Source organism: Ips typographus, linkage group LG3, assembly GCF_016097725.1.
Source record: "Ips typographus isolate SLU linkage group LG3, UJ_Ityp_2.0, whole genome shotgun sequence".
Taxonomy (NCBI): Eukaryota; Metazoa; Arthropoda; class Insecta; order Coleoptera; family Curculionidae; genus Ips; species Ips typographus.
Genome location: NC_138424.1, coordinates 3,380,938 through 3,396,362, shown reverse-complemented (window position 1 = coordinate 3,396,362; position 15,425 = coordinate 3,380,938). Strand labels below are relative to the sequence as shown.

The window sequence follows — 15,425 nt, the reverse complement described above, 5'->3', positions numbered from 1 at the left end:
TTAGTGCAATGAGCTAACATGCATTCATACGCAAAAATAACCTATTCCATTAGGAAATAATTCTACGTCACCTCAAAAATGCCATCCGACACAGACCCACACATCCGGATCTAAATCGTCCAATTAACAGAGGAATTCCAATTATTGTCAACGTTTCTTTTCTTCCTGCCTTCGGTATCCCTCTATAACTGGAGGAATCCCACAGTTAGTTAAAGGATAGGGAGCTTGCGCCCTTTAAACCCAAGTCCGTTTTACGGTGTCGGTCGCAGTTTACCCGCGTTTCTCGTCCGATTCGGAGTGCCGACCCTGTATAGTGTCGATTCGGGAACCGCGCGAAATTTGTTTCCAAAGTTTTTGAGTGACTGTATGGTGCGCTATGTTATGTGACTGTGACTAGAGTGGATTTTAAAGGTAAGTTTTAGTAACATTCAAAACTTTAATCATTCAAAATGCAATTTTTGTTTGATATTTACCCAAATTCATACTGTTTTTAATTTTTGGCAATATGAAAAAATGTAAATAACAAAAATGAGTTTCCTTGTTTTAAATGTTGATTGGAGAAAATCCCAAATTTAGAACAAATTTTGTAAATACTTGCTACTTCTGTGCTTTATTAAAAAATATAAAAAACAAAAATTTAACGCCTAACTTTAAGATTGAATCACCCTATAACTGCTTTAATGAATAATACTAAAACTAGTGTAGTTTGAACTTCTTAATGTTCTCGACGAAACGGTCTTAAAACGTCAATATCAACTCCTGTCATTTGCTGTCAATTTTGACATTTTTGTCCATCTTGGTTTCAGGGCGTTATTTGCAATAAATGTTTATCTAACCTAAGTCAAACAAATAAATTCACATTTAAACAATAATAATGAAATATGCATAAAACAGATATCATACAGATATTAGAAATTTTTTGAAATGACACAATTTGAATCTTTTTTAGAATCACCAAAATTAAAATGTGATGCTGTATGAGATTTTTTGACCTTTAAAGTCCCTTCTAAATTTAGACGATGAAAATGGAATTGTGATGTAGGGAAGACATTTGCTTGGGTTTGCTTTGGAATTATTTAAATCAGAATAGTTACAGATTTTTTATTCGCGACTAATGAGTTTGTGCTGTAATTTTGTGTTTCATTTATTTCTATTCAAGCCACAAAACCTAAGAATTGATCTCTGCTTATAGTTTCTGTAACTACTTGGATTAAAATTCATTTTTCATGTCCACCAATTGTCATTATATAATAGTTTGGACTAATCCATCATATTTCCGGTTAATTAATGATATTTGATGATGTCTACCTGTTGAACGTATTCAGATCGAACATGCATGTAAAGCCTGATAGAAATTTATTAATTCGTAAGTAGCTTTATTTAGTGCATTGACCGTATATTTCAATTTCCTAATTGACATTTCAATTCGGAGTATTTACAATAATTGCAAAGTATATTAAATTTAATTATAGATTTGAGTTAACCTTCACAAAGATTAAAAATTGATGGTAAACTCAAACAACTAAGCTACAACAAGCTATTTCCTAAAGTGGAGGTAAATTTAAACCGCCTACATAAACGATTGTTTTAAAATGGGGACGGTCAAAAAAAAAAACAACCACGGAGGAAATTGCGCTTTGAAAAAATCTCGGTAACTATTTTTATCACGACCGCAGAGAAAAGCTTTCATAAGCCTAAATAATATGCCGAAAACTAGGTTGTGGGCGACAAAGTGGCTGAATATTTTTGTAGGGGCTTGCATCCAACTAATTCCACGTAAACCTAAAATATTTTTAATTAAATAAAAAAATGTAGACGGGATGCCGCAAAACGTTAGATTCCAATCTCTTTATTCAACGTCTAGAAAGTGACGTTTCGAACATCTGGGTTAAATTAAAGAACACAAAATAGCGCCAGGATCAGTTGAGAAATGAGTTCAAAGGCATGCGGCAGTATATCTGTCGTTTTCGGATGTTTTTACAATTCCATTCGTTTAATGCAGGATCAGCTTTCAGAAGGAAATGGCAATTTTTATGGTAATTAAAACAGTCAAATTGAGTTACACGATTTGAACGAATTTTTACACGAAATGTTATAAGAATTAATGATAAAAAAAAGGACTTCCTCAGGTTACCTGATTGCTTTTCCAAATTTTGAAGACCCAAAAGTTTAAAACTCATTTTTTGTTAAAGTCACGTGACAATTTTTAGGTTAGGTGACAACATAAAGATTTTTCCAAATTTTTGACACTTGGATTTGACCTTGTGCCGAAAGCTTGAACTTGATTTTCTAAAGTCAGGTAACTGTTTTTTCAAATTCTAACAAACAAAAATATTTTTTGTACGGTTGTCTGAAATTACGGGTTATATTTTGACGTTTAAACGAATCTTCTAATGGTCATAGTAACCAAGTTAGCACGTGTCAAATAAAAACACCTATCATTTAAAAAAACAGTTGAAAAATTAAATAGGTATATAGTATTTTAAATTTAGACAGTGGTAAAATTGTAAGAACGACGTCACGTGACTATGATAATTCAATTTTGAGCTGTAAATAACAATTGACATTGTCAAAAAGAGTGATGTGAGCTTCAAAACGCAATTTAAACTTTGGAAAATTGATAAATAAAATTTAGACAGTTGTAAAAACTTAATTCGCAAAATACTCGTCACGTGATTTGGATAATTAAACTTTTGAGCTTGCAACACTGTAAAGACCAGTTGACATTGTCAAAAACAGTAACGTGACTTGCAAAACGCAGTTAAACTTTGGAAAATTGATATATAAAATTTAGACAGTTGTAAAAACTTAAATCCCAAAATACTCGTCACGTGACTTGGATAATTAAACTTTTGAGCTTGCAACACTGTAAAGACCAGTTGACATTGTCAAAAACAGTAACGTAACTTGCAAAACGCAGTTTAAACTTTGGAAAATTGATAAATAAAATTTAGACAGTTGTAAAAACTTAAATCGCAAAATACAAGTCACGTGACTTGGATAATTCAATTTTTGAGCTTGCAACACTGTAAAGGCCGGTTGATATCTGTGAAAATAAATCACGTGACCGTTAAAATGTGGTTGAAACTTTAAAAACTTGGTAAATTAAATTTTAGACTATCTTAGACAGTTGTAAAAGCTGAAATTGTAAGAGACACATCATGTGACTTTGATTATGCAATTTTAGAGCTTGCAACACTGTAAAATCCAGTTGACACTTGTCAAAAACAGTCACGTGACCTTAAAAATGTAGTTTAAATGTTGAAAAATTGGTAAATTATTATAATAATTTGTAATGAATATTGTTTCAACTTAATATCATGTAGCAAAGATTTTACCATAATAATTACATGTGCGGTCAATTTTGTTATATTGCTACACTATAGGTATTGTCTTTTGCTTGGTCTACTACAATGTATTCCTTAAAATATCGCAAAAGATTTTGAAATATACAGTAAATAACTCAAAATCCTACGAAATGCCTCGTAATACCTTATAATACCTCAAAATGCTGGTAATATTGGCAAAGTTCCTCATAATACTTTGAATTACCTCGAGTGTGTACACGGCTATCTACCCCTCGAACAGTTACGACAAATTTTGATTTCCAAACTGATCAAAATTTGAAAAATGCCCTCTAGTGCTGTGGACTGAAATATATCGAAAAACTGTCAATAATCTTTTCTCTGTACTAGTTTTCCTGGCAAAAAACTCTCTAAATCAGGACACCCCCTACACTGAAAGCCACAAAATAATTTGGCAAAGCAATAAATTCATTTTATTCCTCTACTAAAATTCATATTTCCAGATCCTCGCCCTTCACACTTAACCCTTCTTCCTTGATTAAATCCAGAAACCGCTCCACTCTTTCCAGGTAATTAAAGCCAAATGAAAAATGTTTTTTCCGGCTATCAACTTGCCGCAATCGCTTCAGTCCCTCTTTGTAATTGTTTTTGTTTTTTGGGGTGAGGAGGACTCGTCCCTCTCTAATGAAATGTCTAACGGTAACCACAAAAGGTTTTCAAACTTTCTAGAGTAAGTCGATATTAAAAAAAAATGAAACTTTATAGGTATTGATGAAAAACCAATCGAAGAACACTTGAGGCATTCAAAAGCGAATTAAAATTGCCAAGTGGCGAATTAGTTTTTCCTCCCTGTTAGTTGTTTGAGTTTACCCAGTTAATGAAACCGCAAAGTCCCGGAGTTTCCAACTTTCATGAAGTGGGTGAACGGTGGGAAAAGGGGGCGGTTGAATTTTTCGTTTTGCGAGTAGTGCTACGTGTTGCGTAGAAATTTGTTGATTAGTTACGATTGAAGTTTAATGAACTCAGAGTAAACACAATTGAAGACCTAATTAAAAATTGTATTATGTTTTTTCTTTGAATTAGGGATTATTGTGTACGTAAGGATCCAATTAAGTTGTTTACTTGCGCCAGAAAGAAACATGAAAAAATGTATTAGAATTTTTTGTTTTATTAACTTTTTTTAAATTTCCACTAAGTAAAGGCAAATTGCTTTGTTACTCTGAACCTAGCTATTCCTTATCGCCTTCTTAATGAATAAAACTTGATTCTGGATTATCCTATTCCATCAGTTCAAATAACATTTTCTCGAATCGTTAAAACTAAAACAAACATTTCGAGCTCAACAAGTGTATTTTTTCCAGGTGTTCAGTTCGAGCAGGGATAATTAAAGACTGGTACGTGTGTTAGTGGGTGCTCGTGATGTCCCCTAATTGACTTCGGCACGCCATCCGGAAAATCAACACCAATTAGCAGACAAACTGAAAGTTGTTGGTTCAAGATGAAGTTTCTGTTGTCGATATTGATTGGCACTTCTTTATTAAAAGGTAGGTGTCAACCCTTTTTAGGTGTTACAATAATAATTATTATTAAAAGCTCCCACCGTTTTTCTACTCAAAGATTTAAGGTGCAACAATTTGGAGTAATTTTTATGGGGGCGACAATATTCTCGTTAAATTTACGAGAGAGCGAGAGCTCAAAAAGCTGGAGACAATCTAATTAACACGACGGCGAAAAAGTTTTTTAATAAGATCATAACAGTAAATTTTATCTCGGAGCTTTAAATTTTAAGACCCCGACTTTCGAGAAAGGCCTATGTGGGAGCTATTTTGTTAATTAATTTATTGGGCTCTATCTAAATGGGGGAACGTGGTTGGGAAAATATAAGATTTCCTTTTTTTATTTGGGCTTGATAGCTTTTTTAACTTTCTTGTTAACCAGTTTTAAAGTAATTTTGTAACTATGCTTATCTCTAGCAATGGAACAGAGCTTTGTAAGTTGTAGGGACTCGTGTTTAGGCCTCATTAATGTTTAGGATTTGCAACGTCTCTGGAGTAATTTATTATCAAGTCTAAAAATACCGGGATATTTCTGGCAAATTTTTTTCACAAAGTTACTTGAGCACGCATATCAAAACTTACATGGTGAACAGAAAGAAGACGGATTATAAAATAATTAAGAGAAAAAAGCATTTAATTTATTCATCATGCCTACTGTAGAAACAAAACAAAAATGACACTTATCGACAAAACAACATAAACATCGTAGGAAAGTATAGTCATAAACATAACGGTCCTGCTTGGGTCCCATAATTGTAAGCAATTTTTTCCTATCCTTGTAATTTTCTTTTTATCACCATTTCCACCCTCAGTTACGTTTAATAGGAAAGAATGGCAGTACGTAGTGTTTAAGCCGGAGCTTTAAGGGAGTAGAAAAGCAGTATCTTAGAATTGTATTACGTCTTGTAAATGCGTTCAATGAGTTATTAGTTTATGAGATAATTTTGCAGGGCATTGAGTAGTAAAAATGATGCAGGTTGTCTGAAGAAAGTCTCTTCCCTAGATAATATTTTGAAGATAGTATCTTTTTCAGTTATACCGGAAGTAGCAACTTATATATATATAGGCCGGTTTAGAACGTCTTTCGACGTTGTCCGACACCTAATTTCCAGCCTCTTCGGTCTTCACAATCTTCAGGTGTTAGATTTCTCTCACTCATGCATTTATGCATGGTTTTCTGCCACTCCTGTTTTGGTCTTCCTCGTTTTCTTCTGCCTGTTGGTTGCCAATGAAGTACTCTTTTAGGCCATCGGGTATTTGACATTCTTTCCACGTGTCCGTACCACGTAAGTTGCTTGTTTTCAATATCCTGTGTTATTGCGTCTTCTATTCCCATCCGTTGTTTTATGATGTCGTTTCTTATTCTTTCTCTTCGTGAAATGCGCATCGATCTCCTAATTGCATCCATTTCAACTGCCTCAACTCTTTTCTTGTGTCTATCTGAAATTCTCCAGGTTTCTGATCCATATAGGAGGGTGCTTTTTACCATTGCCTCATAGATATTAAATTTCCGCTTTTTGGTTATTTCTTTGCTCCATAGGATTCCATTCAGAGCTCCGATTACTTTTTTGGCTTTGACTATTCGCTTTCCGATTTCTTTTACATCTGTTCCTGTGTTGTCGAATGTAATGCCCAGATATTCATATTCCTGACACTGAAGGATTTCTTGGCCATTGTCCAGTTCCAAATTTCCGTCCTGAGTTCCCACACATAGATACTTTGTCTTGGCTATGTTGACTGTTAAGCCCCATTCTCTGTATTCCTTTATTAGCTTTCGCATCATGTACTGCACATCCTCTTTATCATTGGCTACTATGACTTGGTCGTCTGCGAACTGTAGGGTAAACAAGCAACCATCATCAATTTCTATTCCCATTCCCTGGACCTTTCTTTTCCAGTTTTTTAGTGCCATCGCTATGTATATTTTAAAAAGAGTGGGAGAGACACAGCATCCTTGACGCAATCCTTTATTCACCATAAGCTCTTCAGTGACACATTTGCCTACCCTAATTCTTGATTTTGATTCCCTATATAGTTCTTTAAGGGCTGTTACGTAGGTGTGATTAATGTTGGATTGCTCTAAGACCCTCCATAGTTTTGATACTGGGACTGTATCGTAGGCTTTTTGTAGGTCAACAAATGATAGGTGCGTTTCCAAGTTTCTAGCACTTCTCTTCTCTATAACTTGTTTTAGAGTAAACACGTTGTCTGTACATGATCTTCCTGCTCTGAAACCGCATTGTTCTTCCTCTTCTTTTCCTTTATAATCCTCTTCAATGAGATCACGTAGAATTCTACCATATAGTCTGCTCAATGTGCTTGTAACCGAGATGCCCCGATAGTTATTGCAGTCCAGTTTATTTCCTTTTTTGTGAATGGAGGAGATGAGAGCCATTTTCCATTCCTTAGGGACGGAATGTCGCAACTTGCTTCTTTTAAATAGAACACTCTTTACATAGTATATTTTTGAATTTTTTTAATCAAAGCTTTGGCAGTCCAAAATATAAATACACTCTTTAACCCAATATCTCGAAAACAGTTGAATGAACCGTCAGTAGCCGTTTTCACTATGAAAGTTTTTTTTTTCTGAAGTTGTACGATTAATCGGTTCTTTAATGAAAACTACTTTGATTTAGACACTTTCTAGTATATGTCTTGAAATCTCGGTATAAAAGTCTTTTGGCTGTGTCGTTTTCCGGAAAATTTGGAAAACGTCAGAAACTGCATTATAAATATCTCTGGCTTCTTAACCTTAGCAAATGTGACCATCTAATAGGCTAGATAAGCTTAAATCAAGTTATTCTAGTATCATTTTTTTGGAACACACTAAAATTGTTATCTTTGGTTGGATTTCAAAGTGCTTTAGTCTTTAACATAATCTTGATCTTTAATGTTATATCCTATAAAATGTAAATCAATTTCAACGACTTGGTTGGACTACATGGTTGAAGGTTGTCGACCAGATTGATAGGGTATACGCCCGAAACAAAAATCAATCACCTTATCTAAACCACATAAAACAAATGTTCCGAACGTAATCGAATTCGAAAATCGCCATGCGACAAATTCGTTTTTCCTTTCGACATGAAAAGCATTTGTAACGCATACCGCGTAGTTACGGCCCTTTGCCAGCTAAGGAAATGGGCTTTATCACGCGAATCTGGCAAATGAACCACCCACAGCTGCCTGAATGATAAATATTAAACTTCCAAGTCGTGACAAGATTTTTTTGAAATTTGTATACAAAATTGATTTTCGTTTCCATCATTATCGTGTTTGTAACAACACAGCGACCTTATTTCAACTCCGGTAACACAAACAGCGCTGCATAAAAGAAACAGGATGAGCAAGCGACATAAAACGAAATTACGCTTCTCGAACTTTAAATGTCAATCCATTTGTTCGGTTTTTTTTTGCCCTTTAGTCGAACTTGAGCAGGGCAAGTTTTACGTTTATAGGTAGTATACGAGTGGCAAAGTAATCGAAAAGTTATGAATAAGCCAACAAAGGCCGGCGACAGTAATCACATCGGGCTTCCTGTAATGATGAATTTTTAAAGTAGATTTGCCGCATTATTCGCCGCCACTTTCCGATATCATTAGCAGCAACGGCATAATGGTTTGATGATGGTTATTGATTAGAAACATAACCTTTTGTTGTCACCGAAATGAACACGGCAATAATCAGCCGAAAATGCCAGAGAAGACTTTACAAGCGGCAGACGTTAAGCCAAACGACGTTCAACATAAATTCAGCAAATTTCAGAACATCTAATTACCAATTAATCCGGATTTCTACAGTTTACGTTAATGCCTGTCTCAAGCTGAAATGTGAATGCCAAATTTACGTTTCATCCAGTGATGCTTCATCTGGATTTTATGGCAATAATTTTGGAAATCGTCAAATTAGGATAACGTGGTTTAATTTTCACATCTCACCTTAACTGACTTTGAAACAAAAACTTGACTTAGTGCTTAACCTTTTTTTTCTTTGTTTAAGTTGTTATGTTTTCTTTTTGCCTGCTTTTTCACAGTAGTCTCTTTTTAGTTTCACATTTTGCAGCACTTCTTTGTTACTTTTGCTGATATAACATTAAAGCAACTAAATATTTCAATTAGTAACATACTTACATAAATATAAAAAAAGCAATTTTGATAGATTGTGTAGTTATTTATAAAATACTCACGTTTACAAAAATGAGTGTGTCGCGTGACTTTTACGTTTAGTTAAAGTTTTTAATTATAACATGTTAATTTGGAGGAAACTAACCAAGCACGAATCCAGCTTTTTTTTGTTTGTCGAACAAAAATCATTCAAATTTTAATAATAAATAACGAGATAAAAAATGCAAATTAGTTAGAGAAAATCGAAGAAAGTTCTTATGCGTTGTATATATTTTACTGCACATTATTCTGACAGTAAACTTTGAAATTTCTGTGTAGAGTGTGAGTCAAATTTTATTTATTTTCATACAAGATACTAAGTCGGTGTTTTTTCAGAAGAAGTCGACCTTGCATCCATCATCTGTTTGGTCTACCCTGTAAATCTATACAAGTTGGTAGCACAGTCAACGTCCCAGAAATGACAAAAAATCACCAAAGAGAAGTGCCTGACAAAGTTTTCATTTCAGTTACCAAAATAAATTTTTTTTCCGTTGAAATAGAAATCAACACTAAAAAACCAATGGAATGCATTTTATCTATCAAATTTATACTCAGAGAGTAGTGGCAGCAATTTCTCAATGTTTGAACTAAAAAAAAACTACCACTATGTCACAGTTAGTTAACTTCCAACGTTACTTTCAACTTTTCTGAACGCGTAAAACGCGAAAATCCCTTCCAGACTTAGGAGGAGGAGGTTTGTATTATAATTCCTCCCCAAGGTATATTTTTCGCTTAAAACTTTGAACGTCGAAGATATAGTACTCGCTTTAAATTATGTCTTGCCGAAATAAGCTTTCGGATTTTATGATTCTGATAAAGTGATTTATGACTCGGTGGTTTTTTTTTGTTGGTTGATTAGAAGTTCGAGAGACAATAGCCAATACCGGGACTTAACAAAGACTCCCCTCGTTCCACATACCTTTAGCGATGACGAGAAAAAGCTTTCGACAGATAAGGGACGCGAGTTTTGTAATTTATGCCATTAAGGATGATCGATGGTTTTGATGTTGTGATGTTTTTGGAGACACTTTTTGAAGGACTGTTTCTTCAAAAATGTCCACTCGGATAAATACAAAAGCGACGAGAAAAGTTGGCAAGGAATAAATCACTCCGGATTGCGATTTAATCTAAACAGCGTCATATTCCCAGATTCTTTCTAAATCTGGCCCGACCCACCCTTATAAATCAAACTTCCGGGGTGTCAAATTTATAATGAAGCTAACCAGGAATTCGCGATTTAGAGCATATTTTTGCGATAAGAAGGCGCCGTTTAGCGTCTACAATGAAATACCTCGGTTTTATTCCGACGTTGCAGATTGCATTCTCTGTGTTTTCTAGCCTGTTTTAATGCTCCCTTGTGCTTATATGCTGGGAAGTGCCCGTGTGTGTTTTCAACCAGCGGAACGGAGCTTATTGTGCAGTGTAATTATGCATAAATAACTTAGCTTGAACGGTTTCAGAATTTCAAACGTCCCCTGTATTTTTATAACTCACTTAGTTTCGAGGTTAGGTGCATTTAGGTCAAGTAAACAACGTAACTTTTCAAACCTACTTTTATTATCTTTTCCTTCGTTTCGTTTTATTTGGTATTTAAATTTTAGTTTAATTCGTATATTTTAATAAGCTGGAATAGCATGTTGAGTGTTTTCACAATTTTGTCAAGTATGATACACATTTTGTTACCGCCAAAACTCGATACTGGTTTGTTGACATTTATAACATTATTTGTTATTTTTTTGTGCCTTTAATGTTAATGTATAGGATTGGTTCGTATATTTAGGCAGCTTGTGATTAATTTTGCAGATAAAAACTGTTAATACAAAAGTTATAAGGCTAATCCTAAATCACCAAAAAGTCTAAACGAGTAAATAGACCACGGCAAAGTTAAAAAAATTGAAAGTAGAACAACTTGTATATTTTCTGATTTCTTCTGATTCCAAAAATAACCAGTTGACATTTGGTTTAGCCATTTTCGAATTATTGCCATGGATTTGAATGATTTCAAGATTAAAGACGACATTTTCCGGGTCACGTGACTGTTGTTGACAGGTGTCATTTTAACTTTACGGTATTTCCAGCTGCAAATTTAAATTACCACGATCACGTGACTTGCTGTTGCAATTCTTGTCCAACTGTTTAAATGTAATTTACAGACTTTTTAAGGGTAAAGATGATATCTCCGGGTCACATGACTGTTGACAAGTTTCTACTTAACTTTACAGTGTGTGCAAATTTAAATTGTCACGATCACGTTACGTGCCTTTACAATTTTAGGTTTTCCAGCTGTTTAAATGTAATATACAGACTTTTCAAGGTGGCATTTTCCGTCATTAAGGGACCGAACGTCACGATGACGTAATTTGACAATTGGTCAATATATGGTTTTGTTTAAAGTATCATAGCATTGGTTTTCACGCTCTATGAAGCGAGCAGAGCTTTTTTGACGTCACAATGACATAATTTGAAAAATTGGCTAAATTATGGTTTTGCCAAATTACGTCATCGTGACGTCAAATCTTCTCTGCACACTGACATTGATTCATGACACCAAAAATGACACCCACCTGTGATTTAAAAAAAAAATTAAATTACAATTTTTGGAATCATCTAATCAGAAAAAATACAGGGTGTTCCTTAAGAAATTTATCTTTATTTCATTGTAGTCATGGCCTATTGTTTTAATCATTAATATTTTCTGGTAATTTAGGCCCTATAACTTTTTTATTAATAATTTTTGTTGTATCTGCAAAAATAAAGTTGCCACAAGCTGTCTAAATGTACGTACAATGAAATAAAGTGTTTTTCTATGTTTTTCCCAAAGAATTACCATAAAAGAGTGCGTGGTGTATAATGTCTTTGTGAAATACAAAAATATGTCTGGAAACACAGTTATTGTTTACAAACCCTTAATTGCATAATACGTTATTGAAGTAATGAATTATAAGGGAATAACCATTGTGGTGGTTTTTAAGGGGATCGATTTCATTATAAGGTGAACATAGTCAAAGCACGAAAACCCCATTACCTCTGAAATAACGAGACCGCATTAAAGTTTATATGCAAAATTGCTCGCTCGTACTTACAACTTTGACAAGGCTCTCGCGTAATTGATATCTCCTTTATATTAGAGTTGGTGTTCCTTCTTTATTAATACCACCTAACGTTACGCTTTTCGCTTCAAAAGCTCGGCCTCATTTTGTTACAACACAAAGATCCTTATGAACCCGCCGGGGAGTGAGAGGATTAGCTTCTGCAAAAAATCCATAAATCTCGAGATTCTCCGGACAAAATGAATCGTGAAAAGTTTTACCAATTTTTTAACGTTAAGCTTTTGTTCCAGTCCGGAGCTTTTAGCATCGGGGCACCCGAAACATCTCTCCAGAAAACGTAATACGAATGCAAAAGTTCGAAAGACTTAATAGGAGGAGATTGTCGAAAGGGCAAACTTCCGTCTGAGAGTTGAGAAGCGATGCTAAAAACGCACTGGGAAATGACACCCACTCGTTTCCGTTTGGATTTATTTTACTTGGAAACCCCCAACTTTCTAGACGTTGTTTTGATATGGAGGGTTTTTTTCACTTTATATCTTCGGTGAAGGGTAAAAAGTTACAGTTTGGAATTTTCAACTTTCAAAGTTATTTAAATGTTGAGAAACTTTAGCGAAGCTTAGCATACTAATCAACGAATCGAAGAGAATTGCAATATAAATGAGGTTATTCCAAAGTTGTAATTGTAATCTGTATTTTTTTAAAATTATTTGTAAAATGAACAGAACTATCTCAATTTACCTAAAGAAGTGTTTCTTACTTCTAAAAATAAGTTTTAACAACTAAACATCAAAATTGAGTTAACATACAGAAATATCCACCATTATTACTCCTTGTTTAAGTATTATATTACTCACATTTTCATTCATCGTTAAACGAAATAATACATTCTCTTACAAAGTGTAAAAGCATTCTGAATCACCAAATAACAGAAATGAAACAGTATACTCTTGTATAAGGACGCCTGTAAACTATTATTACGATTATGGTAATATTTACCTCAACAAAAGCACAGGGTTTCACATTTGCAGACACAAAGGGCAAAGGTGGTTAATAGCCCTATAAACTGAAAAAAGAAGCGTCGTTTTTTTTTAGTGTTATCGATATTGCCCGACCTTTAATCGTTTTTCATAATTTGTGTCCGTACGATACACCGTTCTTCTCAACCAACACTGGATTATTTTTGGTTTTAGTGTAGAGTTCACTCAATTTCGATAAACTTGAGACTAGAACTTGAATTGCAAGACGGGAAAAACTTGCATAGGCACTCAAAAGTTTCCAGAAACCGCATTCCAAAAAGTAGAGGATTTTTCTTGCATGTTGGTTGGACTTATAACAAGCTGCAAACTTGTATTAAAACGAGTTGCTTGATGGGTATTGGTTTTCTTTTATGACACAAAAGTTTTGTGATGCATAAATACATATGAAAAGTTTTTTTACCAACTCAGTCAATGTGAGTTTGAAGCATCAAGGGGCTGAAATACAAACAAACTCAATTTGTTGTGTGTGTCATAACTCAAATTAGAAACTGTTAGGGACTAGAACGAGTCCGAAACTTATTCGGCAAAAGAGGAAATATTGAGCAATAAATTCGAGGACCATCCGAACAGGAAATTTACTTCGCGAACTTTTATCGAAACGGGTTAATAATTTAGAAGGGCTTTTGCTTCAATAATTTCTAATCCAGACTTTCCAACTCCGCATCACTTAAGCGTCCCAACAAATTGATTTTGTGCCCGAAGATAGATCTTTGGAGATTTGCGGGACTGCTTGATCGATTTAGATTTTAAAGGAAATTAACTCCCGTGAGGGTGTGCGTAACGTATTCCATACGTTCATTAATAATTGGGTTAAAAACAAATTTATTTTCAAATAGCTGCGGGGTAAATTAGAACCCATGTAAAATAAATCTCCCCAAAAAGAAAAAAAAATAATTTAATCTATAACGGCATAATTTTTCTGCTATTGAATTTATCGAAATGGGGTGCAATTTTCCGGCGATAGTTAAAGCGTTTCGATCGGATTGAATCGGGGTAAAATTTATAGTTTTGCAGCTGCAAAACTTTTCAAAACGGTTTCTAATTAAGTTTTGAAACACTTAAAACTTAAATTAATAATATCGCCAGTGGCTGTGTCGAGTATTTCTAAGGGTAAAACTAACACACTGAACACCAAATAAGTTTGAAACATTTTCTCGTATTTTGGATAAAGCATTTTATTGCTCTTGAGAAAACCTACAAATAGTATATTATTCAACGAGCATGTAATAATAGCTATTACTCACAGAGATGTTTGACACTTACTACAGGTTTAGGACTCATAACTTTCAAAATTCTAGTCATAAAGCTATAAAACACGTTTGGTATTGTCTTTACTGGATTTTAAGAATGTTTTGTGGTTTTACAGCTTTATGAAGAGGATTCTGACGGTTGACGTATTTAAAAATAGACTTAAATTAAGTCAGAAACAGACTAGCAAATGTTACAAAAAGCAAAAATGCACTGACGAAAGTATGAAATCCATTCAACTGATTTCGTTACTTTTCAAGTATGTTTCGTTGTTTTGTTCTTCTATGGGATTGAATTTGACAGTTTTCAGGTTTAGGACAGAACTGTAACTGACGGCCAAATGTCATAACTGTCAAAATTCCACTCATAACGCTATAAAATATCTTTGGTACTACTTATATTGATTTCACTGGATTTTAAGACTGTGTTATGGTTTTACAGTATTTAAAAATATACTTTATTAAGTCAGAAACTGATTTCGTTATTTTTCAAGTATGTTTCGTTGTTTTGTACTTCTATGGGATTGAATTTGACAGTTTTCAGGTTTAGGACAGAACTGTAACTGACGGCCAAATGTCATAACTGTCAAAATTCCACTCATAACGCTATAAAATATCTTTGGTACTACTTATATTGATTTCACTGGATTTTAAGACTGTGTTATGGTTTTACAGTATTTAAAAATATACTTTATTAAGTCAGAAACTGATTTCGTTACTTTTCAAGTATGTTTCGTTGTTTTGTACTTCTATGGCATTGAATTTGACAGTTTTCAGGTTTAGGACAGAACTGTAACTGACAGCCAAATGTCATAACTGTCAAAATTCCACTCATAAAGCTATAAAATATCTTTGGTACTACTTACATTGATTTCACTGGATTTTAAGACTGTGTTATGGTTTTACAGTATTTAAAAATATACTTTAAGTCAGAAACTGATTTCGTTATTTTTCAAGTATGTTTCGATGTTTTGTACTTCTATGGGATTGAATTTGACAGTTTTCAGGTTTAGGACAGAACTGTAACTGACAGCCAAATGTCATAACTGTCAAAGTTCCACTCATAA

At 34.0% G+C, this 15,425-nt stretch overlaps 1 protein-coding gene across 2 annotated transcripts in view; it reads left to right on the top strand.

Annotated features, from left to right (window-relative positions):
• Nucleotides 1-255: 255 nt before the first annotated feature.
• The window catches only part of LOC145726156 (limbic system-associated membrane protein-like), a 64,913-nt gene continuing 49,743 nt past the window's right edge, over nt 256-15,425 (top strand). For both annotated transcript variants that reach the window (XM_081975122.1, XM_081975121.1), the window contains exons 1-2: nt 256-411; nt 4,667-4,849. In XM_081975122.1, coding sequence (XP_081831248.1) covers nt 4,804-4,849 — 46 coding nt within the window. In that variant the 5' untranslated portion in view covers nt 256-411; nt 4,667-4,803. The remainder of the gene's footprint in view (nt 412-4,666; nt 4,850-15,425) is intronic.